The sequence below is a fragment of the Bos javanicus genome, chromosome 5 (genome assembly GCF_032452875.1).
Source record: "Bos javanicus breed banteng chromosome 5, ARS-OSU_banteng_1.0, whole genome shotgun sequence".
In the NCBI taxonomy this organism is placed as follows: domain Eukaryota; kingdom Metazoa; phylum Chordata; class Mammalia; order Artiodactyla; family Bovidae; genus Bos; species Bos javanicus.
In genome coordinates this window covers 89,297,129-89,318,757 of record NC_083872.1, presented here as the reverse complement: position 1 = coordinate 89,318,757, position 21,629 = coordinate 89,297,129, and the positions used below count along the sequence as shown (strand labels likewise).

At 36.3% G+C, this 21,629-nt stretch overlaps 2 protein-coding genes across 3 annotated transcripts in view; one reads left to right on the top strand and one right to left on the bottom strand.

Moving 5' to 3' along the window:
- The window catches only part of SLCO1A2 (solute carrier organic anion transporter family member 1A2), a 113,157-nt gene that overhangs the window by 88,304 nt on the left and 3,224 nt on the right, over positions 1 to 21,629 (bottom strand). The gene's annotated exons all lie outside the window — the stretch shown is intronic.
- On the top strand, positions 576 to 6,274 carry IAPP (islet amyloid polypeptide). Its single transcript, XM_061419199.1, has 2 exons — positions 576 to 661; positions 5,790 to 6,274. The coding sequence occupies exons 1-2, from the start codon at positions 576 to 578 to the stop codon at positions 5,977 to 5,979; spliced, it is 276 nt and encodes a 91-aa protein (XP_061275183.1). The 3' UTR covers positions 5,980 to 6,274.

Genomic DNA, 21,629 nt, shown 5'->3' with positions numbered 1-21,629 from the left:
CTATTCCTATCTATAAGGCTCTTTCTCTCTGTAAGAATGCAAATTAATGACAGAGTCTCTCTGAACTGTCTCATGTCAGAGCTGGAAAAGGTGTGAAGGGTATATATGAGCTGGACTACTGGCTAGCAGGTTGGGGGGTAAATGCTCCAGTGGATGCAAGCTTGGGGTTTTTCATGAAGCTTCCTTGCTAACAAAGGCATTTTCTGATATTGCTGACACTGAGACATTAAAAGGTAAGGAATTTTCTGTGTCTAGCATACTATTATTTATTTAGCATTAGAACACATTTGGGATTAAATGTATGGCTTATTTCAAAGGAAGACTAAAGAGATAATGTATAATGATATCAATTTTCTAGATTGTTTTTAGAAGGAAACTGGGTAAAGGAAAATTTTGAAAATATTTGAAAATTGCATGAGCAGTCTGAACCATATCAATAAAATTATGATCCTTGGAAATTATGTTTTTAAAAGATTTTTTAAAGTAGGCTCTAGTTTAATATGTCATTAAACAAAGCTACAATAGATTTCTTTATTTTAGAGCTGAATTATTCTTTTCAGAAAATTTGAGAAGCAATGGGTATTTTGAAGCTGCCAGTGGTTCTCATTGTGCTCTGTGTTGCGTTAAACCATCTGGAAGGTGGTGGTAAACCCACTGAAAGGTTAGTAACTTGAAAATCCTAGTTTCTTTTGAAAGTATGAAAAAATTATAATCAAATACTGCTATGTAATTAACGGCCCTTGTGCCATTAGATTTCTAAGTCATATTTAAGAATAGTACATTAAGATTTCCCACTGTTTCTTAAATTCTTTGTTCTTTAAAGAATAAAGTCAGTCTGATAAATCTCTCTGATGAAATTTCTGACAGACAGGAATGGACAGTTTCAGCTTTGTCAAGAAATATGCTATTGGAACTTAAAGGAGCAGAACCAGAACATGAAGCAAGAAAACCCAAAAGGTAGTAACTTCTACTATACTAATCCAATTCTCAAGCAAACTAGGAGAAACTCAAAGTATATATTTTATATGAGGTGGAATTTTGCTTGGTGCTTATATAGACATTTTTCTCAACTCTGGCAATATCCTGAACTTTCACATCTCTTTCTGGAAATCTAAGTAGGAAATAATCAAGTGGCAAATTAAATCTGGTAAGAAGTTAAATTTAGAAGACCCAGTTAAAAAGACATTAGTCCATAGGGGATCTTTCTATATTGCTAACTGCTCTGTTAATGAAACAGAATTATAATTAAAATACTATTCTTCATGAGACTATTTCCAATATTTCTGTAAATATATTTCCAATATTCTGTAAATATAAAATAATATTTCTTGAAAATGTTTTCAATAAGTAGCATGTACATCAGGATTTTTTTTTAAAAGCTTATTTTGAAAGGTGTCATTTTATTTGAATGGTAATTTTAAGGAATTTTAAAAACTGTGAAGGATGAAAATGTTTGCAGTATTTACAACTTCCAAGTGGAAAGCCTTTAAAAATGTTATTATCCATTTATTAAAAGACTCTTAAGTCCATAGGTATACATATATCCCCTCCTTTTTGAAACTCCCTCCCATCTCCCTCCCCATCCCACCCCTCTAGGCTGATTCATGTTGAGGTTTGACAGAAAACAGCAAAATTCTGTAAAGCAATTATCCTCCAGTAAAAAATAAATTTATTTTAAAATGCTATATTTAAAAAGTCTTAAGTCCAAATTCATGCATATGTCATAAATAATATGAAGATTTGCTTGTGTCTAAATTGGTTTTGACTCCATATGGTTTTATAAAACTGAATTAAAAAAAAAAAACTGAATTTAAACTCTCTTGAAGACCAAGGAGAATAAGTTTACTCATGAAAAATCTTTGCTTTAAGTCATATTAGAACTCTTCTCATAGAATTGTCAGCATTTTGTCTATTTCCCTTCTGGGTGTGATACATAAAGGTTGCTAAATCACGTACGTGTAATAGATAGTACACATAGATTTTTCTTTTCCTTTCATTTCAAAGCTTACCTAGTTTACAGGACATTCTTCTCAGAACTGACTGTAATGTTCAATTGGTTTTCTCCTGGATAAAAACAACTTTAAACCTGCCATGAAGTTTCTGGTAAACTAGCAGAACATTTGAACAATGACAGAAAAATTAGTGATATTATGTAGTATTTCTGTCTATATCTTGATCTTTTCTTTCATTAGATATATTTATCTGCTAACTATTTTTACCCAGTATGTTTTTAAGGAAATTCATTAATTATGAGGTGAATTTCACTGAGAAATAGAATAACACATAATGTTATTTATTAACAATTATATTTTCATGCTGGTCTCACAACCTTTTTGAATTACTAGAAATATTTATAAAACATTCATCAATTACTTTTCAGGAAATTGAATTTCCTGGAATCAGTATATTTGGTCAGTTTTTTGAAGAGAGAGGAAGAATTTAACATCCTGAGCCATTCAACCATATAATATTCTATAAAGCTCATAAAAAGCTGAGAAAGCCTATGTAGAAAATATCTCAAACTTTGAACACCTTTAAAAAATAAAGCTGATGAAGATTTATTCTTCAATATTGTCTTTTCACAAAAATCAGTCATCTCATCTGAGATCTTTTTCAACTTTTATACCTGCATGGGACGGGATTAAGAAGTAACAGACTTTACAGACTGTACCAAAACATGGTTATGTTACTTGACACTCATGAGTGAGGCAGAAGGATCCCACACTTGCCCACCAACTTTTTAAGACTCAGAAGTAAATAAGGTTCAGTGGTATCTGCCTGGCAGATAGTAAGAGAGCAACCAAAAGTATAATTACATGAGTTTCAAGCTAGAGTCACTGAACTCACACACCTCCACAGACAACTATTAAGAGCTGGGATAAGAGACCCATTTAAAAACTGTTTCAAAAGCCCCTGAAACTGACATGTTTTTAAAGAGAGACAATTTAAGAGTTACAATCTGGCCTATAATTATCACTGTCTACATTCTCTTCTTATTGAAGTATAGTTGATTTACAAATTGTGCTAGTTTTTCATGTATAGCAAAGTGATTCCGTTATATATATACATATATAGGTATATATGTATTCTCTATATATATTCTTTTCTTTTTTGTGTCCTTTTCCATTATCGTTTGTTATAGGATATTAAACTTATTTATGAAACAGAAACAGATTCAGACATAGAAAACAATCTTCTATTGTGAGTGAGGGATAAACTGGTTTGAGATTAGCCGATACACACTACCATATATGAAATAGATGAACAACAAAGTCCTACTGGATAGCACAGGCAACTATATTCAATATCCTATAATAAGTTCTCTTAAAGCCAAGAATTTCCATGTGTATGAATGGTCATTGCTTTAAACTAGTGTTTGTTATTAGCAGGTGGGTAGGCTGGTAGGTCATGTCTGCCTGGTAGTCAATGAGGGAAAATACATAAAAGTTGGGGTGCCAGGCCTTTCACTAACCAACTCAGTCAACTTTCTCCATCTTAATGATAATTTAGGGTATATCCTATCAGATTTACATAAAAATTCCTGTTTGGGAAAGCAGTTTCACAAGAATGAAACCAAAAAACATAAAAGTTCTTTGTATTTCTTTAAAGTAGAATCATGACCCTCCTAGCTAACTCAAATTAGAGAATATTTTAGTTAGGATAGTTTAAAATCCTATTACAAACCTTGAGACCAATTATCAAACATTCACCAATTATCACTAAGCACAAAGAGTATTTCACATTCTGTTCAAGGCATTCACCAAATATATCCTGGAAAAGAAATCCCTTTCAACCTTCTCAATTTGACCCACGTTTCTTTTATTACTTTAAATTTATTAGTTTGAAATGTTTGGGTCAAATTCTGATTACTACTGTTTTTCAGGAAAAGTCTATCACCTTTTAGAATTGAATGTTCAGTGTGAATTGCTGGTTCAATCTTTATAAGAGCATTAAACCATTCTTTGAAAATGCACATTGGCCATGCTTACCACATATGAAAAAGAAAGAGTTAAACAGATAATATGAATAAGACCGATATATAAGCCAGGTAATTAGGCTTCTGTGGGCTTCCCTCGTGGCTCAGTCGATAAAGAATCTTCTTGCAATGTAAGAGACCTGGGTTCAATCCCTGGGTCAGGAATATCCCGTGGCGAAGGGAATGGCAACACACTCCAGTATGCTTGCCTGGAGACTCCATGGACAGAGAAGCCTCGTGGGCTACAACCCATGGGGTTGCAGAGTCGGACACGACTGAACAACTAACATACACAAATTAAACTTCTAGGTGTGTTTCCTTGCCTGAGTAATTGGTTTGTCAGCATACACTCATGCTCAATAGATACTCAGTTCATGTAATTCTGTAAGAAAAATTTTCTGTGGAGAATATCTGAGAGTATAAACCATAAAGTTTCACATGAGTTTTTAAAATATTTACTCTTAGGCTATCTCTATACAAAGATGCAGATAATGAAGTACTTCCCATACAAAATAAACACATTGAGATAAAAGCCATTGCATATTGCTTCAAATTATGTATATACACTGGCTTCTGGATATTGAGTTTTTAGCCTCCTGCCAGTATCTCCCTCCCACTTTACACTTAATCAAGTTTAACCAAGATTTTGGTTTTTACAGGAGCTGAAATTTCCCTATAACTCCTAATAATCAGCAAAAAAGCAATCATTGTGTCTATTTCCAGTACACTAAAACAAAAGATGGTACAAAAATATAGGATTGATATAAATAAATTCTCTAAATACTAAGAAGTTGATTCAAATGAATTATTTACAGTTATCATTTATGACTTATCCATAATATTATCATGCAATTTTTCCAGGTGGCTGAAGGAACATGATGAATATTAATACCATTGACACAAAAAGCCTTTTGGTTTTAACATTTAACCTATCATTAAAATTGTTGAGAATATAGGAACATAGTACATAGCAGGGACATAGTAATCTTCATGTATTTATGCTAATAGTAATAGAATTTCTACACTACAGTAGTTAGAGTACCTGAATAGGTGGTAAATTTTATTCCCTTGAAATAATACCTGACATTTGTCAACACTGTCAATTCAGTGAAATCAAGAAACTTAACAAAAATTAACTAACACTGCTTAATTCTTGTTTGAAAGGTATGAGAAATGAATATATATATATATATTTAAATTCACATATTCCAGATTACATACATAATTTGCAATTCAAGACCTTTTTTAAAAATTTGGGACATAGATTGGTGGTGGTGGTTTAGTCACTAAGTCTTATCCAACTCTTGAGACCCCATGGACTGTAGCCTGCCAGACTCCTCTCTCCATGGGATTCTCCAGGCAAGAGTACTGGAGTGGATTGCCCTTTCCATCTCCAGGGGATCTTCCCAACCCAGGGATCAAACCCAGGTCTCCTGTGTTGCAGGCAGATTCTTTACCAACTGAGCTATGAGGGAAATAGATTAATCAATATTTAAAAGAATATAAGACAAAAAAAAAACTTTTATTATAATTATCTGGAATATATTCTGAATTGCCAAAGAAAAAAATTACACTGGGAAATTCAACATTAACTATAACAGAGGGTTTGCTATATGATTTCTAAGCTGCATCTTCAAGGTGTCCAGAAACTCGATCAAATCATCCAAGTATTTTGCAAACCAAAACACTGAATTACTGACGTGAAGACGTTTCTTTCATTTTCATCAACATGAGATATTTGATGTCACAGAGATAGTTGTATCCAATCCTGACTCTAAGTTTCTAACCATTCAAATTTGCTCACTGTCACCAGTCATCAGATGGAAAAGCGGAAATGCGGCACTGCCACTTGTGAGACTCAACGCCTGGCAAATTTTTTAGCTCCATCCAGCAACAAACTTGGCGCCATTTTCTCACCTACGAAGATGGGATCCAATACATATGGCAAGAGGAAAAAAGTTGAGATTTTAAAGAGAGAACCATTGAGTTACTTGCCCATTTAGAGGTCAGTGCTCCTCTACAGCTCTTATTGCTTTAATGTATTATATAACTACTCCAGTGATTTCCTTTGTTATTTAACAGTACCTCTTCCGTTACTAGAATGAATATATGAATCTCTGCATCCCATGTTTGTTGCTAACGCATATAAAATGCCATGTTAAGAATTGCTTAAATTAATACTAATTGATTAAGATCCCATAATAAAAAGGCACTGTCTTTAAAAACGAAATGTTCTTGCCGTAGTGTTTATTTTTAAAATACTTTTTAAAAGTTGTTTCTTTTGCCTGTAACTTTATGACCTACCTGCGTTTGATAAAATGGTTGTTGGAAACTTGATAAATTGATAAACTTGATACTTGATCATTGAAATTTGATAAACTCGATAAATTATTAGACACTAAAAATAAAGTTATGATTATAAACACTAGAAAACTAGCAATTGTAGGTATCCTTGTTAAGCAATCCTTTTTTGCATTAGATTTCTGAAATGACATAAAATGCTATTTAAAAAAATAAAAGCCTGCTGCTGACTCAGTCAAAATTTTTTGTTTTAACTCTGTTTTTTATTGCATTTGCTGGTATGAAGAGTTTACTTACAAAATAAATTAAAGCCTTCTCCTGACTCAGTCAAAATACTCTTGTTTAATTCTGTTTTTTTGTTGTACTTGCTGCTACTAAGAGGTTATTTCAAAATTAAAAAAGAAATGTCTCTGTACACACTGCTATATTTAAAATGGATAACTAACAGGACCTACTGTATAGCACATGGAGCTCTGCTCAGTATTATGTGGTAGCCTGGATGGGAGGGGAGTTTGGAGGAAAACGGATACATATATATGTGTGGCTGAGTCCCTTCGCTGTTCCCCTGAAACTGTCACAACACTGTTAATCGGCTATACCCCAAAACAAAATTAAAAGTTTAAAAATAAATAAATAAGACAAATAAAAAAAACAATGTCCCTAAGAGTTTTATTGTCTGCTATTATCAGATCAGATCAGTCACTCAGTCGTGTCCAAATCTTTGCGACCCCATGAATCGCAGCACGCCAGGCCTCCCTGCCCATCACCAACTCCCAGAGTTCACTCAGACTCACGTCCATCGAGTCAGTGATGCCATCTAGCCATCTCATCCTCTGTCGTCCCCTTCTCCTCTTGCCCCCAATCCCTCCCAGCATCAGATTCTTTTCCAATTAGTCAACTCTTCACATGAGATGGCCAAAGTATTGGAATTTCAGCTTTAGCATCATTGCTTCCAAAGAAATCCCAGGGCTGATCTCCTTTAGAATGGACTGGTTGGATCTCCTTGCACTCCAAGGGACTCTCAAGAGTCTTCTCCAACACCATAGCTCAAAAGCATCAATTCTTCAGCACTCAGCCTTCTTCACAGTCCAACTCTCACATCCATACATGACCACTGGAAAAACGATAGCCTTGACTAAACGAACCTTTGCTGGCAAAGTAAAGTCTCTGCTTTTGAATATGCTAACTAGGTTGGTCATAACTTTCCTTCCAAGGAGTAAGCGTCTTTTAATTTCATGGCTGCAGTCACCATCTGCAGTGATTTTGGAGCCCAGAAAAATAAAGTCTGACACTGTTTCCCCATCTATTTCCCATGAGGTGATGGGACCGGATGCCATGATCTTCATTTTCTGAATGTTGAGCTTTAAGCCAACTTTTTCACTCTCCACTTTCACTTTCATCAAGAGGCTTTTTATTTCCTCTTCACTTTCTGCCATAAGGGTGGTGTCATCTGCATATCTGAGGTTATTGATATTTCTCCCGGCAATCTTGATTCCAGCTTGTGTTTCTTCCAGTCCAGCGTTTCTCATGATGTACTCTGCATATAAATTAAATAAACAGGGTGACAATATACAGCCTTGACGAACTCCTTTTCCTATTTGGAACCAGTCTGTTGTTCCATGTCCAGTTCTAACTGTTGCTTCCTGACCTGCATACAAATTTCTCAAGAGGCAGATCAGGTGGTCTGGTATTCCCATCTCTTGAAGAATTTTCCAGTTTATTGTGATCCCACAGTCAAAGGTTTTGACATAGTCAATAAAGCAGAAATAGATGTTTTTCTGGAACTCTCCTGCTTTTTCCATGATCCAGCAGATGTTGGCAATTTGATCTCTGGTTCCTCTGCCTTTTCTAAAACCAGCTTGAACATCAGAAAGTTCACGATTCACATATTGCTGAAGCCTGGCTTGGAGAATTTTAAGCATTACCTTACTAGCGTGTGAGATGAGTGCAATTGTGCAGTAGTTTGAGCATTCTTTGGCATTGCCTTTCTTTGAGATTGGAATGAAAACTGACCTTTTCCAGTCCTGTGGCCACTGCTGAGCTTTCCAAATTTGCTGGCATATTGAGTGCAGCACTTTCACAGCATCATCTTTCAGGACCTGGAACAGCTCAACTGGAATTCCATCACCTCCACTAGCTTTGTTCGTAGTGATGCTTTCTAAGGCCCACTTGACTTCACATTCCAGGATGTCTGGCTCTAGGTCAGTGATCACACCATCGTGATTATGTGGGTCGTGAAGATCTTTCTTGTGCAGTTCTTCTGTGTAATATGCCATCTCTTCTTAATATCTTCTGCTTCTGCTGGATCCATACCATTTCTGTCCTTTATCGAGCCCATCTTTGCATGAAATGTTCCTTTGGTATCTCTGATTTTCTTGAAGAGATCTCTAGTCTTTCCCATTCTGTTGTTTTCCTCTATTTCTTTGCATTGATCGCTGAAGAAGGCTTTCTTATCTCTTCTTGCTATTCTTTGGAACTCTGCATTCAGATGCTTATATCTTTCCTTTTCTCCTTTGCTTTTTGCTTCTCATCTTTTCACAGCTATTTGTAAGGCCTCCCCAGACAGCCATTTTGCTTTTTTGCATTTCTTTTCCATGGGGATGGTCTTGATCCCTGTCTCCTGTACAATGTCACGAACCTCAATCCATAGCTCATCAGGCACTCTATCTATCAGATCTAGTCCCTTAAATCTATTTCTCACTTCCACTGTATAATCATAAGGGATTTGATGTAGGTCATACCTGAATGGTCTAGTGGTTTTCCCTACTTCCTTCAATTTAAGTCTGAATTTGGCAATAAGGAGTTCATGGTCTGAGCCACAGTCAGCTCCTGGTCTTGTTTTTGCTGACTGTATAGAGCTTCTCCATCTTTGGCTGCAAAGAATATAATCAATCTGATTTCGGTGTTGACCATCTGGTGATGTCCATGTATAGAGTCTTCTCTTGTGTTGTTGGAAGAGGGTGTTTGTTATGACCAGTGCATTTTCTTGGCAAAACTCTGTTACTCTGCCCTGCTTCATTCCGTATTCCAAGGCCAAATTTGCCTGTTACTCCAGGTGTTTCTTGACTTCCTACTTTTGCATTCCAGTCCCCTATAATGAAAAGGACATATTTTTTGGGTGTTAGTTCTAAAAGGTCTTATAGGTCTTCATAGAACTGTTCAACTTCAGCTTCTTCAGCATTACTGGTTGGGGCATAGACTTGGATTACTGTGATATTGAATGGTTTGCCTTGGAAACGAACAGAGATCATTCTGTTGTTTTTGAGATTGCATCCAAGTACTGCATTTTGGACTCTTTTGTTGACCATGATGGCTACTCCATTTCTTCTGAGGGATTCCTGCCCACAGTAGTAGATATAATGGTCATCTGAGTTAAATTCACCCATTCCAGTCCATTTCAGTTCACTGATTCCTAGAATGTCGACATTCACTCTTGCCATCTCATTTGACCACTTCCAATTTGCCTTGATTCATGGACCTGACATTCCAGGTTCCTATGCAATATTGCTCTTTACAGCACCGGAATTTGCTTCTATCACCAGTCACATCCACAGCTGGGTATTGTTTTTGCTTTGGCTCCATCCCTTCATTCTTTCTGGAGTTATTTGTCCACTGTTCTCCAGTAGCATATTGGGCACCTACTGACCTGGGGAGTTTCTCTTTCAGTATCCTATCATTCTGCCTTTTCATACTGTTCATGGGGTTCTCAAGGCAAAAATACTGAAGTGGTTTGCCATTCCCTTATCCAGTGGACCACATTCTGTCAGATCTCTCCACCATGACCCGCCCATCTTGGGTTGCCCCACTGGCATGGCTTAGTTTCATTGAACTATTATCAGTGAGCTTGTATTAAATGTATATGCCCTTTATTCTGTTTAAGTGGCTTTCAGCAAATCTTAGTCACATTTTTATACAGAATACTGCAAAATCAATATGTGTTCCTATTAATTCTGTCTTTATTTAAAAGACTATAGATTTCTGGAAATTATGTACTATATAGCAACTTATTGTCTTTGTTTAATTAATTGGACTTTTCTGGCAGAGGTTCCACGTGTGTGATGTTCCCCCCCCACACCCTTTTTTTGAAGGAACCTGCAGTACTAGAAATGAAATGAAATATTTTGCTCTAAGTCAAATTCCTACAGGGTATCTGATTCTCCCTGACTGTGAGTTCCATAATTTTGGAAGTATCATTAACTCATATCAATGGCTATTATGCTGCATTATGCATTGCTCAGGGCTCAGCTTTTATTTTTAAAAACTAAAAAAAAAAGAAGCATTTCAATCAGCACCAATCCAGCTCACTGAGTTAATTGCTACATTAAAATTGCTCCTCATAAAATTTACCTTAGATTATCATCTTTAGAGTTTGTTATTGTTGTTTTGTTGGTTGGTTTTTTCTCAGAGAGGAGGGTATAGAGAAAACAGATGTTAGTTATAATGATTTTATGTCATGAATTACATTCTGAAATAAATGAGTGATTGAATTCTATTTGTGATATTCAACTATTAGCCCCCTTTCAAAGTGGATGTAAGCTCAACATTTTGAGAATCCCATGGACAGAGGAGCTTGGCAGGCTATGGTCCATAGGGTCTCAAAGAGCTGGACACCACTGAAGCAACTCAGCACATATGCAAGGTACAATTAAATTAATCTCTTAAACTTACTCAGTTAAAAATTGTCCCATAATAGTCTACCTTAAATAACAGCATTGCATGTCACATCTATATCAACTCCCCAATCAAGTCTGGTGGGCTACAGACCATGGGGTCGCAAAGAGTCAGATACGACTTCACTTTCACTTTCACTTTCAATCTATCTTTCAAGAGTTAATTAAATTTTAATGAGCTCATATAGTAATCAAGGACATTGTATATAGCAGTGCACAATTCCCAGGTATAAGACAAGAAGAATTAACATATAGTAACCTAACGACTTCTGGTGCTGAGGAATAGGATAGAGTTAGGGTTACTATGTCACTTACTCCAACCAGGAGACTTTTGAGAAGGAAAGAGTTTATTACATTGATACAATAAATATAAATAGTTGATGTTATTGTAAAGTTTACTCATTATATTTATTAACAGAGTGAAACATTTGAACACATTCAGCATTCTTTCCTTCCTTGGCATTCATAGACCAATAGAAATCTAAATATATAAAGGTTGGGAATGCTTTATGCCACAGAACGTAACAAATACTTACCCTGGCCTCTCATAATTACCCTGTGAAAAAAATTAGTTTTTCTTTATTGATGTAACTGGTGATATCAACAGTAAATATTTGTGACTAAGCTTATTCCAACTCTTCTTGTGCCTGTGGTACATGAAATCACAGGTGCTATTGAGTAGCCTTCCAAATACTTTTATGTACATGCTACTAATTAAATTTTATTGAAGATTTAGAAATACAAATGATCCTATGTTTCCTATTGCAATAGTGACCCAGAACAAAGAATTTATTTTCTAAAACTTCCAGAAATTCTCTTGAGCATTGTGAGAGAACATTCTGCATAAGCCTCTTACTCCTCTGAAGCCTGAATATCATTACTGTTCAGTCACTAAGTCATGTCCAACTCTTAGAGACCCCATGGACTATAGCACACTAGGCTCCTCTGTCCTCTACTATCTCCTGAAGTTTGCTGAAATTATGTCCATTGAATCAGTGACTCTATCTAACCATCTCATCCTCTGCCCCACCCACTTCTCCTCCTACCCTCAATATTTCCCAGCATCGGGGTCTTTCTTTTCCAATGAGTCAGTTCTTTGCATCAGGTAGCCAAAGTATTGGAGCTTTAGCTTTAACAGCAGTCCTTCCAATGAATATTCAAGGTTTATTTACTTTAGGACAAAGGAATTAGTTTGGTCAAACCAGTCAATCTTGAATATTATTACCTGGTAATATTATGCTGAAATGAAAGAATCAGCTCAGTTCAGTTCAGTCGCTCAGTCGTGTTAAGAGTAGAAATGCCTGTGAGTCTAAACCTCCTTTGGCTGAGTGCAGGGAGAGCTTTTCATATAAAGCAGGAGAAAGTTTTCTTTTTCTACCCATTATCCTCCCTTTTACACACACATAACCCACAGTGATGGAAAAATCCATCTTCTTTACACTCACTGAATGTGTAATAGATACTGTTAGTGTTCACCAACATCCGCTTCTTCCTGAGCATACAAGGGCGTGTAGTTCTCAGCTCCCTCATATTCAGGTGGTGCCATGAGGCTCATTCTGGCCAACGAAATATTAGCAGAAATGATGTGTTTCACATCTAGGCTGACAATATGTTTAAAAATCTATGGGAAAATTTTAAGTCTTTCTCTTTCCTTTGCTACTGCAGTTCCTGATGAGGTGTCCCTCTAGCTGGGACTCTGAATGGCTTCATGGAGAAAAAGATTCCCTCTCATCTGTCTTGGACATGGAGTGCGATCAAGAAATAAACTTCTGTGGCATTATCTACAGCCTACCAAAACACACACACACAATAACCAAAATCAATCAGTTAGGTAACCTTCATGATACCTAACTACCCTGTTAATACTTCTCTCCTGACTCCACGATGTCTAATAGTAGCAGAACCATTCTTCCACTATAATTCAGCCTTGAATCTTAAAATTATCACCAACTGCTCTAAGTCCTTGTCCCGCACATTCAAATTAGTCATCAAGACACAGGTACTCTAAAGTACTTTCCGGTTACTAAGATATGTTCCTCCTTTCTTCTCCCAGTGCCAGTAATATAGCTCCAGTCCTCTTTACTGCAAGCCAGGACTCCTGCAACAGGCTGCTAAAATAGTTCTCCAACCTCCAATATTTACTGTTATTCTATACATTGATACAGAACAAGTTCCAAATGCACATTTCTTACTGAATCAGTCTTTCTATACAAAATTTTTCAAAGCCTTGTTATTATCTACAAAAATACATCAAGTCCTTTTGCCTGACATTTAAGTCCTTTCACAAAATAACCCCTATCCTCTTTTCCAGCTTCTCCCCACATCATTTCATTTCCTATTCCTACGCTGAACCAAATTCTCTGGTTGCTTTAGTTGTTTCTCTTTAACCGATATCATCACATTTCCTCTTATTTCCCAGGCTCTGGCTCATTCCTCCATTCCCTCCAAATTGAACAACTAACCCGTGGTGCAACCTTTTGAAGTCCTTCAATAACAAGGTCAAGACTCTTTCATCATTGCCCTACTGAATATGATTTCCCCACTCACTGAGCTCTCCTCACACTGTGAATATTAAAAAGAAGTTTGATATTAGAGTATTATATTATTAATATTTTATTTTCATAAAACACTGTATTATATATTATATTGTATATTATTGTATACAATATATACTTGTATATTGTATACAACTGTATATTGTATATACAATTGTGTATTGTATATTATTGTATACAATATACAATATTGTATATTATTGCTGTATTATTTGTGTGAATGACACAGTACTCTTCAATACTGCTAGGTTCCTAAGGACAAGAGACTGCAACTTAGTCATTTTCCATTCCTCAAATTACTTCACAATCAAGAAGTTAAGCCTATCTACATAATCTGGAAAATTTGGACTACTTGAGCACTTCCCATATTCTGTTCTTGATATTGTGCTGGCATACAGCTAAACAGCCCATCTTCTGAAAATAACTTGATTTACCACCAACATCTTTTGGTTGACAACAAATCAAGCAACTGTGCTTTCTAAACATATCATAAAGATGATAGAACACATTATATCCCAGTGGTGTCTTACCATGTAACTAAAAGTAATTGATAAATTGCTGTGAAATGTATCTTCATTAACAGGTTTTCTTGATTTGAAATATGAAACCATTTATGAAATGAATACCATCTCCAAATAAACTAAATATTGTACCATACAACTATACAATATTTAAATTCTATAGCATAATTATAAAAAAAAAGATTCTAAATTTTCATAATAAGTAGGATTAATTAAATTCCATAAATAAAGGGTTTTCTGGGGGAATGAGATAGGAGCAAATGGTCATGTTTCTCACTTTATTGGTAGAACAGTGCTCTTGCATTGGAAAAATAATGTATGCTAGCATACATTCCTTCCCCTTGATTGATTTACAATGCAAGTTTAATTCATGAGCAAATTTTATAAACAAAATTCCAATCTTTGCCTATTGACAAAACTTTGAAAATTAATTTTTGATCTTTTTTTGTGGAGACATAGTGATATACATTGGTCAGTCATCTACATGCTGTTCTTTAATCTATACTTTTTGAGAAAGTTTCTGCTTTGAAATATCTATTAATAGAGCACAATAAGATATCAAAAAACACAGTGAGTCATAGTTCTGCAAAATTTTCAACAGGAGAAATACACAGAACACACCTGAAATTCATTTGTTATACTCAAACATGCCTTAATAATTAAACTTAAAAGTTCTGGTCAAACAAGAAAGAAATGGATTAAGCAGTCATGATAAGTATATTTATCAATTTAGAAGCCAAACAGAAGCTTAGAGTTTACATATTGACAACCAAATGCTTTTCTGTGAAACAACCTGTGAATGAGTTAAAATAGCTTTATCATTTGGCTTGCAATTAATATTCTTAAAGTTACAAAGATTGTCACACTCTATATTATCTGGAATTAGGAAAACTCTCAATAATTTCTTAGAAAATTAAATTATGCTGTGACAGTTATTCACATAGCAACTAATATTAATAGTTTTCTTTTTATACTTAGGGAGAAATCCTTTATTATACAGTGACTTTTTTCTGCTAAAGAAATCACTGAGTAACAAGATTCAGTGGAAAATTTCATTGTGCGTTCAAGGTCTGTTCTACTTCTGGGCATCTTCTAATGGTTTGAGATACAACTTTGCTGGGATGAAGTTAACAATGGTAGCTTCTTCAAAAATTGCAGTCAAGTTCTTCACCTCTTCTTTATTGTATAAGAGGTGTCAATAGCACTCCTGATCATTTTAAATCTGCTATTTCTTCATGTGGCTTCCCTAATGGCTCAGATGGTAAAGAATCTGCCTGCAATGCAGGAGACTCAGGTTCGATCCCTTTGTTGGGAAGAGTCCCTGGAGAAGAGAATGGCTACCCACTCCAGTATTCTTGCCTGGAGAATTCTATGGACAGAGGAACCTGGCAGGCTATAGTCCGTGTGATCTCAAAGAATCAGATACGACTGAGCGACTAACACTTTCATTTTCATTTCTTCATAATGACAGTGTAGAAATGCTTATGAAGTCGAAAAAAAAAAAACAACCGTATGAACCAGAGATTTGAGTTTTGATGTATCATTATTGATCCAAAGCCTTTTATGTCTTAGGAAAGATACTGTATTTCTTCTGGGATGGGGTAGAAAATCTTTCTCTTTCTCAGAGGAGGGAAACCCCATTTTGCTGTTAGTTGCCATGCTTTGGAAGATGAGAGATTTGTGTTTGTTCTACAGCAAAGTGGCTTGGGGAAACCAAGTGACAGCCAGTAAGGGTGTATCCTAAATGTATATGTAGCCTGGAGTCACATCGACTTGGGTGACTACGATCAAGTTACTCTGGACTTCTGTCTCCTCTTGTGTGACATGAACAGAATAGTAACTCACAGATTGCTGCTGCTACTTTAGTCTCTCTGTCATGTCCAACTCTTTGTGACCCCATGGACTGTTAGCCCACCAGGCTCCTCTGTTCGTGGGGATTCTCCAGGCAAGAATACTGGAGTGGGTTGCCATGCCTCTCTCAAGGGGATCTTCCCAACCCAGGGATCGAACCCAGGTCTCCCACATTGCAGGCGGATTCTTTACCGTCTGAGCCACCAAAGAGATTGGCAGTGAGGAAGAAATGAGATTATGTCAGTGATGAGAATAGCTAAGACTTTGGCTGCAAATTTGCCTTACAATAAATGCTGGTTCCCCCTTTCCCCTTGTAGAGGAAAGTCCCTCTTTTTCCCTGTGATATGTTTCCCACAGGGTCACCTTGCCACAGCACATGGTGTTGTATCACACTTTGGAAGAGGGTGGTATCTGCCCACTGCAGAGCTCAGGAAGGTGTTTGAGGGAGAAGTTAATATATTCTTTTAATAATAGAGATTCTACCCTACCTTTGAATTCCCCTTTCTATTTTTCTATCTCAGCTTGTACTTGGCAGTATTCCAATGGTACCTATTAATTTCTGAGCCCCAGTGCCTTCCCATTTAGAGCTTCATTTATGGTAGTCTCACTATGTGCCAGATGCTGTTTTAAACTCATTCAAATTCATATGCATTTACTCCTCATAAAACCCTGTAAAATGAAGTTAGTTCCAATTATAAAATAAGCTGCAATGATGTAATGAACTGCACAGTGACTGAATAATAATATATTGCACATTTGAAAGTTGATAAGAGGGTAGACTTTAAAAGTTCTCATCACAAGAAAATAATGTGTAACCATGTTTGGTGATGGATGTCAACTAGACTGATGGTGGTCATCTTTATCAATATATACACAAATCAAATCATTACACTGTGAAAACCTGAAACCAATTTAATGTTATATGCTGATGATAGTTCAATAAAAATACTATTATTATCACTATCTTACAGATGAAGAAACTGAGGCTTTCTGACCTTGGGTAAATCATTTCACCTTATTCTGCCTCAGTTTATACCAAATACAAACCAAGTCAACGGTGGAGCCAAGATATTAACCCAATTCTTCATCATTCCATATGTTTGCTTAGTACCTCTTATGTACCAGATACTCTATAAAGTTTTGGGGATGCCTCAGTAAATTAGACTGACAAAATCCTCTGTCCTCATGGAATTTACTTTCTAATTTTAGGGGGTGATAGTGTGTACCAAAAGTGTACTCTTAGTCACTATGCTATAACACTTTCCTCAATCACAGGGATTTGTAAAAATCTCTCATCTTCCTTTCACAGCACTTTGAGGAAAATGAGAAATCAGGACAGAATTAGGAGGAAAAATAAGTCGCTGTTTTCTAAGTACCATCTACATGCACTTTATATATATTCTATTGTTAATCCTCATAAAACTCCATCAAGCAGGTATTGTTACACTAATAACTGATATAAACCAAGGAATAAAAAACAGGCTGATATAAAAATTTCATTCTGAATAGATAAGAATAAGAATAGATAAGAATGACAAGGATTTCTTTGCCTTCTCATAACAAGCCACATCTGTCAAAATAAAGGATAGCAGCTATAAAAGAAAAATGAGCTGATTTGTCCAAGATCACACAGTTAATAACGGTCATTCTAAGACTGGGACTGAGGTTTATCAGACTCCGAAGCCCAGGCAATTTTGCCATATTATGTCCAAACAGAAATCTTTTTTTTCTTACTTCTACTGTAGCTTATTTTATGTAGAACCCTGCCAAATCAGTTTGTCTTAGAACTGGACAAACAAGTCAGGCAAAAGAATAATGGGGCAAAAACTGTGTTCAGGATATAAAGAACTTGTTTGCTGTTGAAGATAACAATCTTTACCCAGTATCACATTTTTTCTTGCTTTATTTTGTTTTATAAAGTTTCAACTGAAAGTCTGAAAAATCTAGTACACTTATCAAAATTTTGCAATGCTGAAAGATTGCTCGAGGCTTATCTTTATTCCCCTTCCCAAATCCACTTGAGATTCTCATACTGATCTTTTTTATATCAAAGTAGAGTTGTGGGCTTCCCTCGTGGCTCAGTGGTAAAGAATCCACCTGCCAGTGCTGGAAACAGGTTCAATCCCTGGGTCAGGAAGATCCCTTGGAAAAGGAAATGGCAACCCACTCCAGTATTCTTGCCTGGAGAATTCCATGGACAGAAGAGCCTGGCAGGCCATAGTCCATGGGGTTGCAAAAGAATCAGACATGAATGAGCAATTAAAACAATAATAGTTGGTGTACAATGTCATGTTAATTTCAGGTATAGAGCAAAGTGATTCAGTTATACATAAATATATGTATATATATATATTCTTTTTCAGATTGTTTTTTTTTACAAAATATTGAGTATAGCTCCTTGTGCTATACAGTAGGTTCTTGTTGGTTACCAGTTTTACATGTAGTAGTGTGTATATGTTGGAGAAGGCGATAGCACCCCACTCTAGTACTCCTGCCTGGAAAATCCCATCGATGGAGGAGCCTAGTAGGCTGCAATCCATGGGGTCACTAAGAGTTGGGCACGACTGAGCGACTTCACTTTCACTTTTCACTTTCATGCATTGAAGAAGGAAATGGCAACCCACTCCACTATTCTTGCCTGGAGAATCCCAGGGACAGAGGACCCTAGTGGGCTGCCGTCTATGGAGTCGCACAGAGTCGGACACAACTGAAGCGACTTAGCAGCAGCAGCAGCAGCAGTGTGTATATGTAAATCCCAACCTCCTAACATATTGCCTTTTCTATTGAGACTTTCATTTCTTTGTTCTGTATACTTTGAAGAAAATTTTCTTTTATGGCTCAATGAAAATTCTACCAAGTGAATAAGCCCACTTCCAGTAGCCAGTCCATGAAGGTCCTTCCCATGGAACTTCAGACTACATTTCACACCCCTCACCTCCACACCTAGGCCCATACAGTTTGCTCACCTTGCAATACCCTCCCTTCACCCTGTTGGAGTTTACACCCAGATTTTATTCAAATGCCACAATCTTCAAGGAAACTCTCTTCTTAAGTTACATAGACTTTTATCTGTATTACTCTTCCGATATCAGTTGATTGAAACATTCACTCAACACATGTCTATTAAGCTTGCATTGGTATTTGATACTCTTTTAGTGGCTAGAGTTTAGGGAATATCTTGAAGAAGTTTACAGATTTACCCTGTATTTTTGGTTATGTATGCATAGGCATTATTTTCTCATCTAGCCTGTAATATAGGACAAGGATGTGTGAGTTACCTTGGTAATCCCCACAATCTTTGAATCCCAACTTTGCACATAACAGGCACTCAATCAATTTTGGCTGAATCAATATATTCCATGAATAAAGCACAAGAAAATGAATGAGTGAACTTCAATGTAAAGTTCTGATATGACACAATGATGAAGCTGATAGAGGATGACATCTTATAGTCTCTTTGTAAAATAGGAATAATAATTGTAGGGTTATATTAAAGATTAGGAAAGAAATACACGAAGTGTGGGGCATGTCTCTCGTGTTCAGTCAGTGGTAACTATTCTGACCATGATAACTCTACACAAACAAAAAATGATATAATATTACATGGGTACTTTGGTTATTAATAACAAACCAGACCAGAGGATTGAAAAAGAGAGAGAAATGGGGGGAGCATGAAGGTGGGTAACAAAAGTGAGCACAAAACAGTGTGGGAAAATGTTTAAAGAAACAAAAAGAGAACTAGGATAATGACAATAATCTGTCCAAATCCTAAACAGGATTTGTATCACAGGATACCTTTCCTGCTCCAATAACCAATGATGCAAAGGCATTTGTCCCACACTATCGCATCTAGAATTACAAAAACTTTGACAGGACTACACGAGATGCAGGTTCTGAAAATACCCCCTCTTTCTTCCCTGTGGGAACATTCCTTGTTATTTAGAACAACAGTTATGCTCAGTAAGAAGTGTCACACAAATCCTATAAAGGAAATCTCAAGACAATGCAGAAACAGCACATCTGGCAGAGATTACCTGACTTGTAAGTAGATTAAAAGAGTGAGAGCAAATTCTGAAATGTCTAAAGGAATAGAATTTCAGCAACTGGCAATGTTACCTCCTACCTAACAAGTCATATATTGATGAATTCAATACTTTTAAAATTGAAATCATGGATAGGCATTACAAGAAGGAAAATTAATTTTATCAAAAACATTGTAGACAAATTTTTAAAAATCTTTCTTAAGCAACAAAAATTTACTGTATAGTACAGGGAACTGTATTCAGCATCTTATAATGACCTATAATGGAAAATTATCTAAAAAAACTACCAAAATATATATTTTCCATACACCTAAAACCAATGCAATATTGTAAATCAATCACACTTCAATTTAAAAAGCTATCATGACCCTTTTTTTTAAAGCAGTATCTTTATTTTTTGGCCGTGCTTAGAGGCTGTGGGATCGTATTTCCCCAATCATTTTTAACCCAGGTCCTCTGCAGAGAAAGCATGGAGTCCTAACAACTGGACCACCAGGGAATTCCTGTAACTGTCTTAATTAAAATTTGGAGATTTTTACATTAAAAAAAAAAATCTCTTCTTCATCTTCAAGGGTATAATGCCCTGATTATCGTATAAATGTGTGAATACGGGGCAGATGGAATAGTGTCAGCTTACATGAAGGCTAGGAAGCTGTGGTCCCAATTATAACTGTGATAATAGTAGATTCTGTGTGTGTATGTGTGTGTGCGTGTGCGTGTTAATCTCTCAATCGTGTCCGACTCTGTGACTGTAGCCCACTAGGCTTCTCTGTCCATGGAATTCTCCAAGCAAGAATACTGGAGTGGGTTGCCATTCCCATTTCCAGGGGATCTTCCCACCCAGGGATCAAACCTGGGTCTCCTGGCAGATTCTTTACCATCTGAGCCACCAGAGAAGCCAAAAAAAAGTAGGTTCTGGCTTGTGATAATTCAGTTTCTTTACTGAACACATACCTCCACTTTTGAAATAGGAATTATCTGAATAACAAGCAGGTTTCAAGAACTCATGTCCCAAATTAATCTCCCAAACTTCCTGCAACTTGAAATTCATTCTTTTGCATTTTAAAAACTTTTTAGTTCAAGAGTCTCTTATTAAAAGACAAATCCCTCTTGACAGGGAAATCTTTATCAGTATTACTAATACCCTAGTTGAAGTCACATAACAGGAGCTGAGAGCAAAGGCCTAGAAAAATGGAATGCGCTCCTGCAGACACAAAAAAATGATTAGGGAAGAAAGGAGGAGAGCTATAAGGAAAAGAAAAAGAAGGAGCAAGGAGGAAAAAGGCATAAAGGAGCCTTGATTACCAATTAAAATATCTGTATTCGGGCTTTGGGGCCTACATACATTTGCAACCACTTCCCTGCAAACAGCTATTCCTGAACAATATTGAAAGTACCAGTTGTACTCTGGTTATGAAAATCCTAAACGTTAACCTGGGCCAACACGGTAGAAAAGGCTAGCAGGACAAGAGAAAAGGACAAGACAATGGAAATCATTTGTTTCTCTGAACCTTCTTCAGACTTCCTCAGACAGGATTGCATCCTTAGGAACTGTCTGCTTCCAGAATCCCTCCTGCAGAAAGGACACTGGAAAATAAAAGAGGCTATGAAACAGAACCAAACCCTTTGAGTACCAGGACAACTGGAGTTTTACTTGAAAGTTTCTGGAGCTTTATTTGAATTTAAGTTTAGGATTAATAACTGTCTGTACC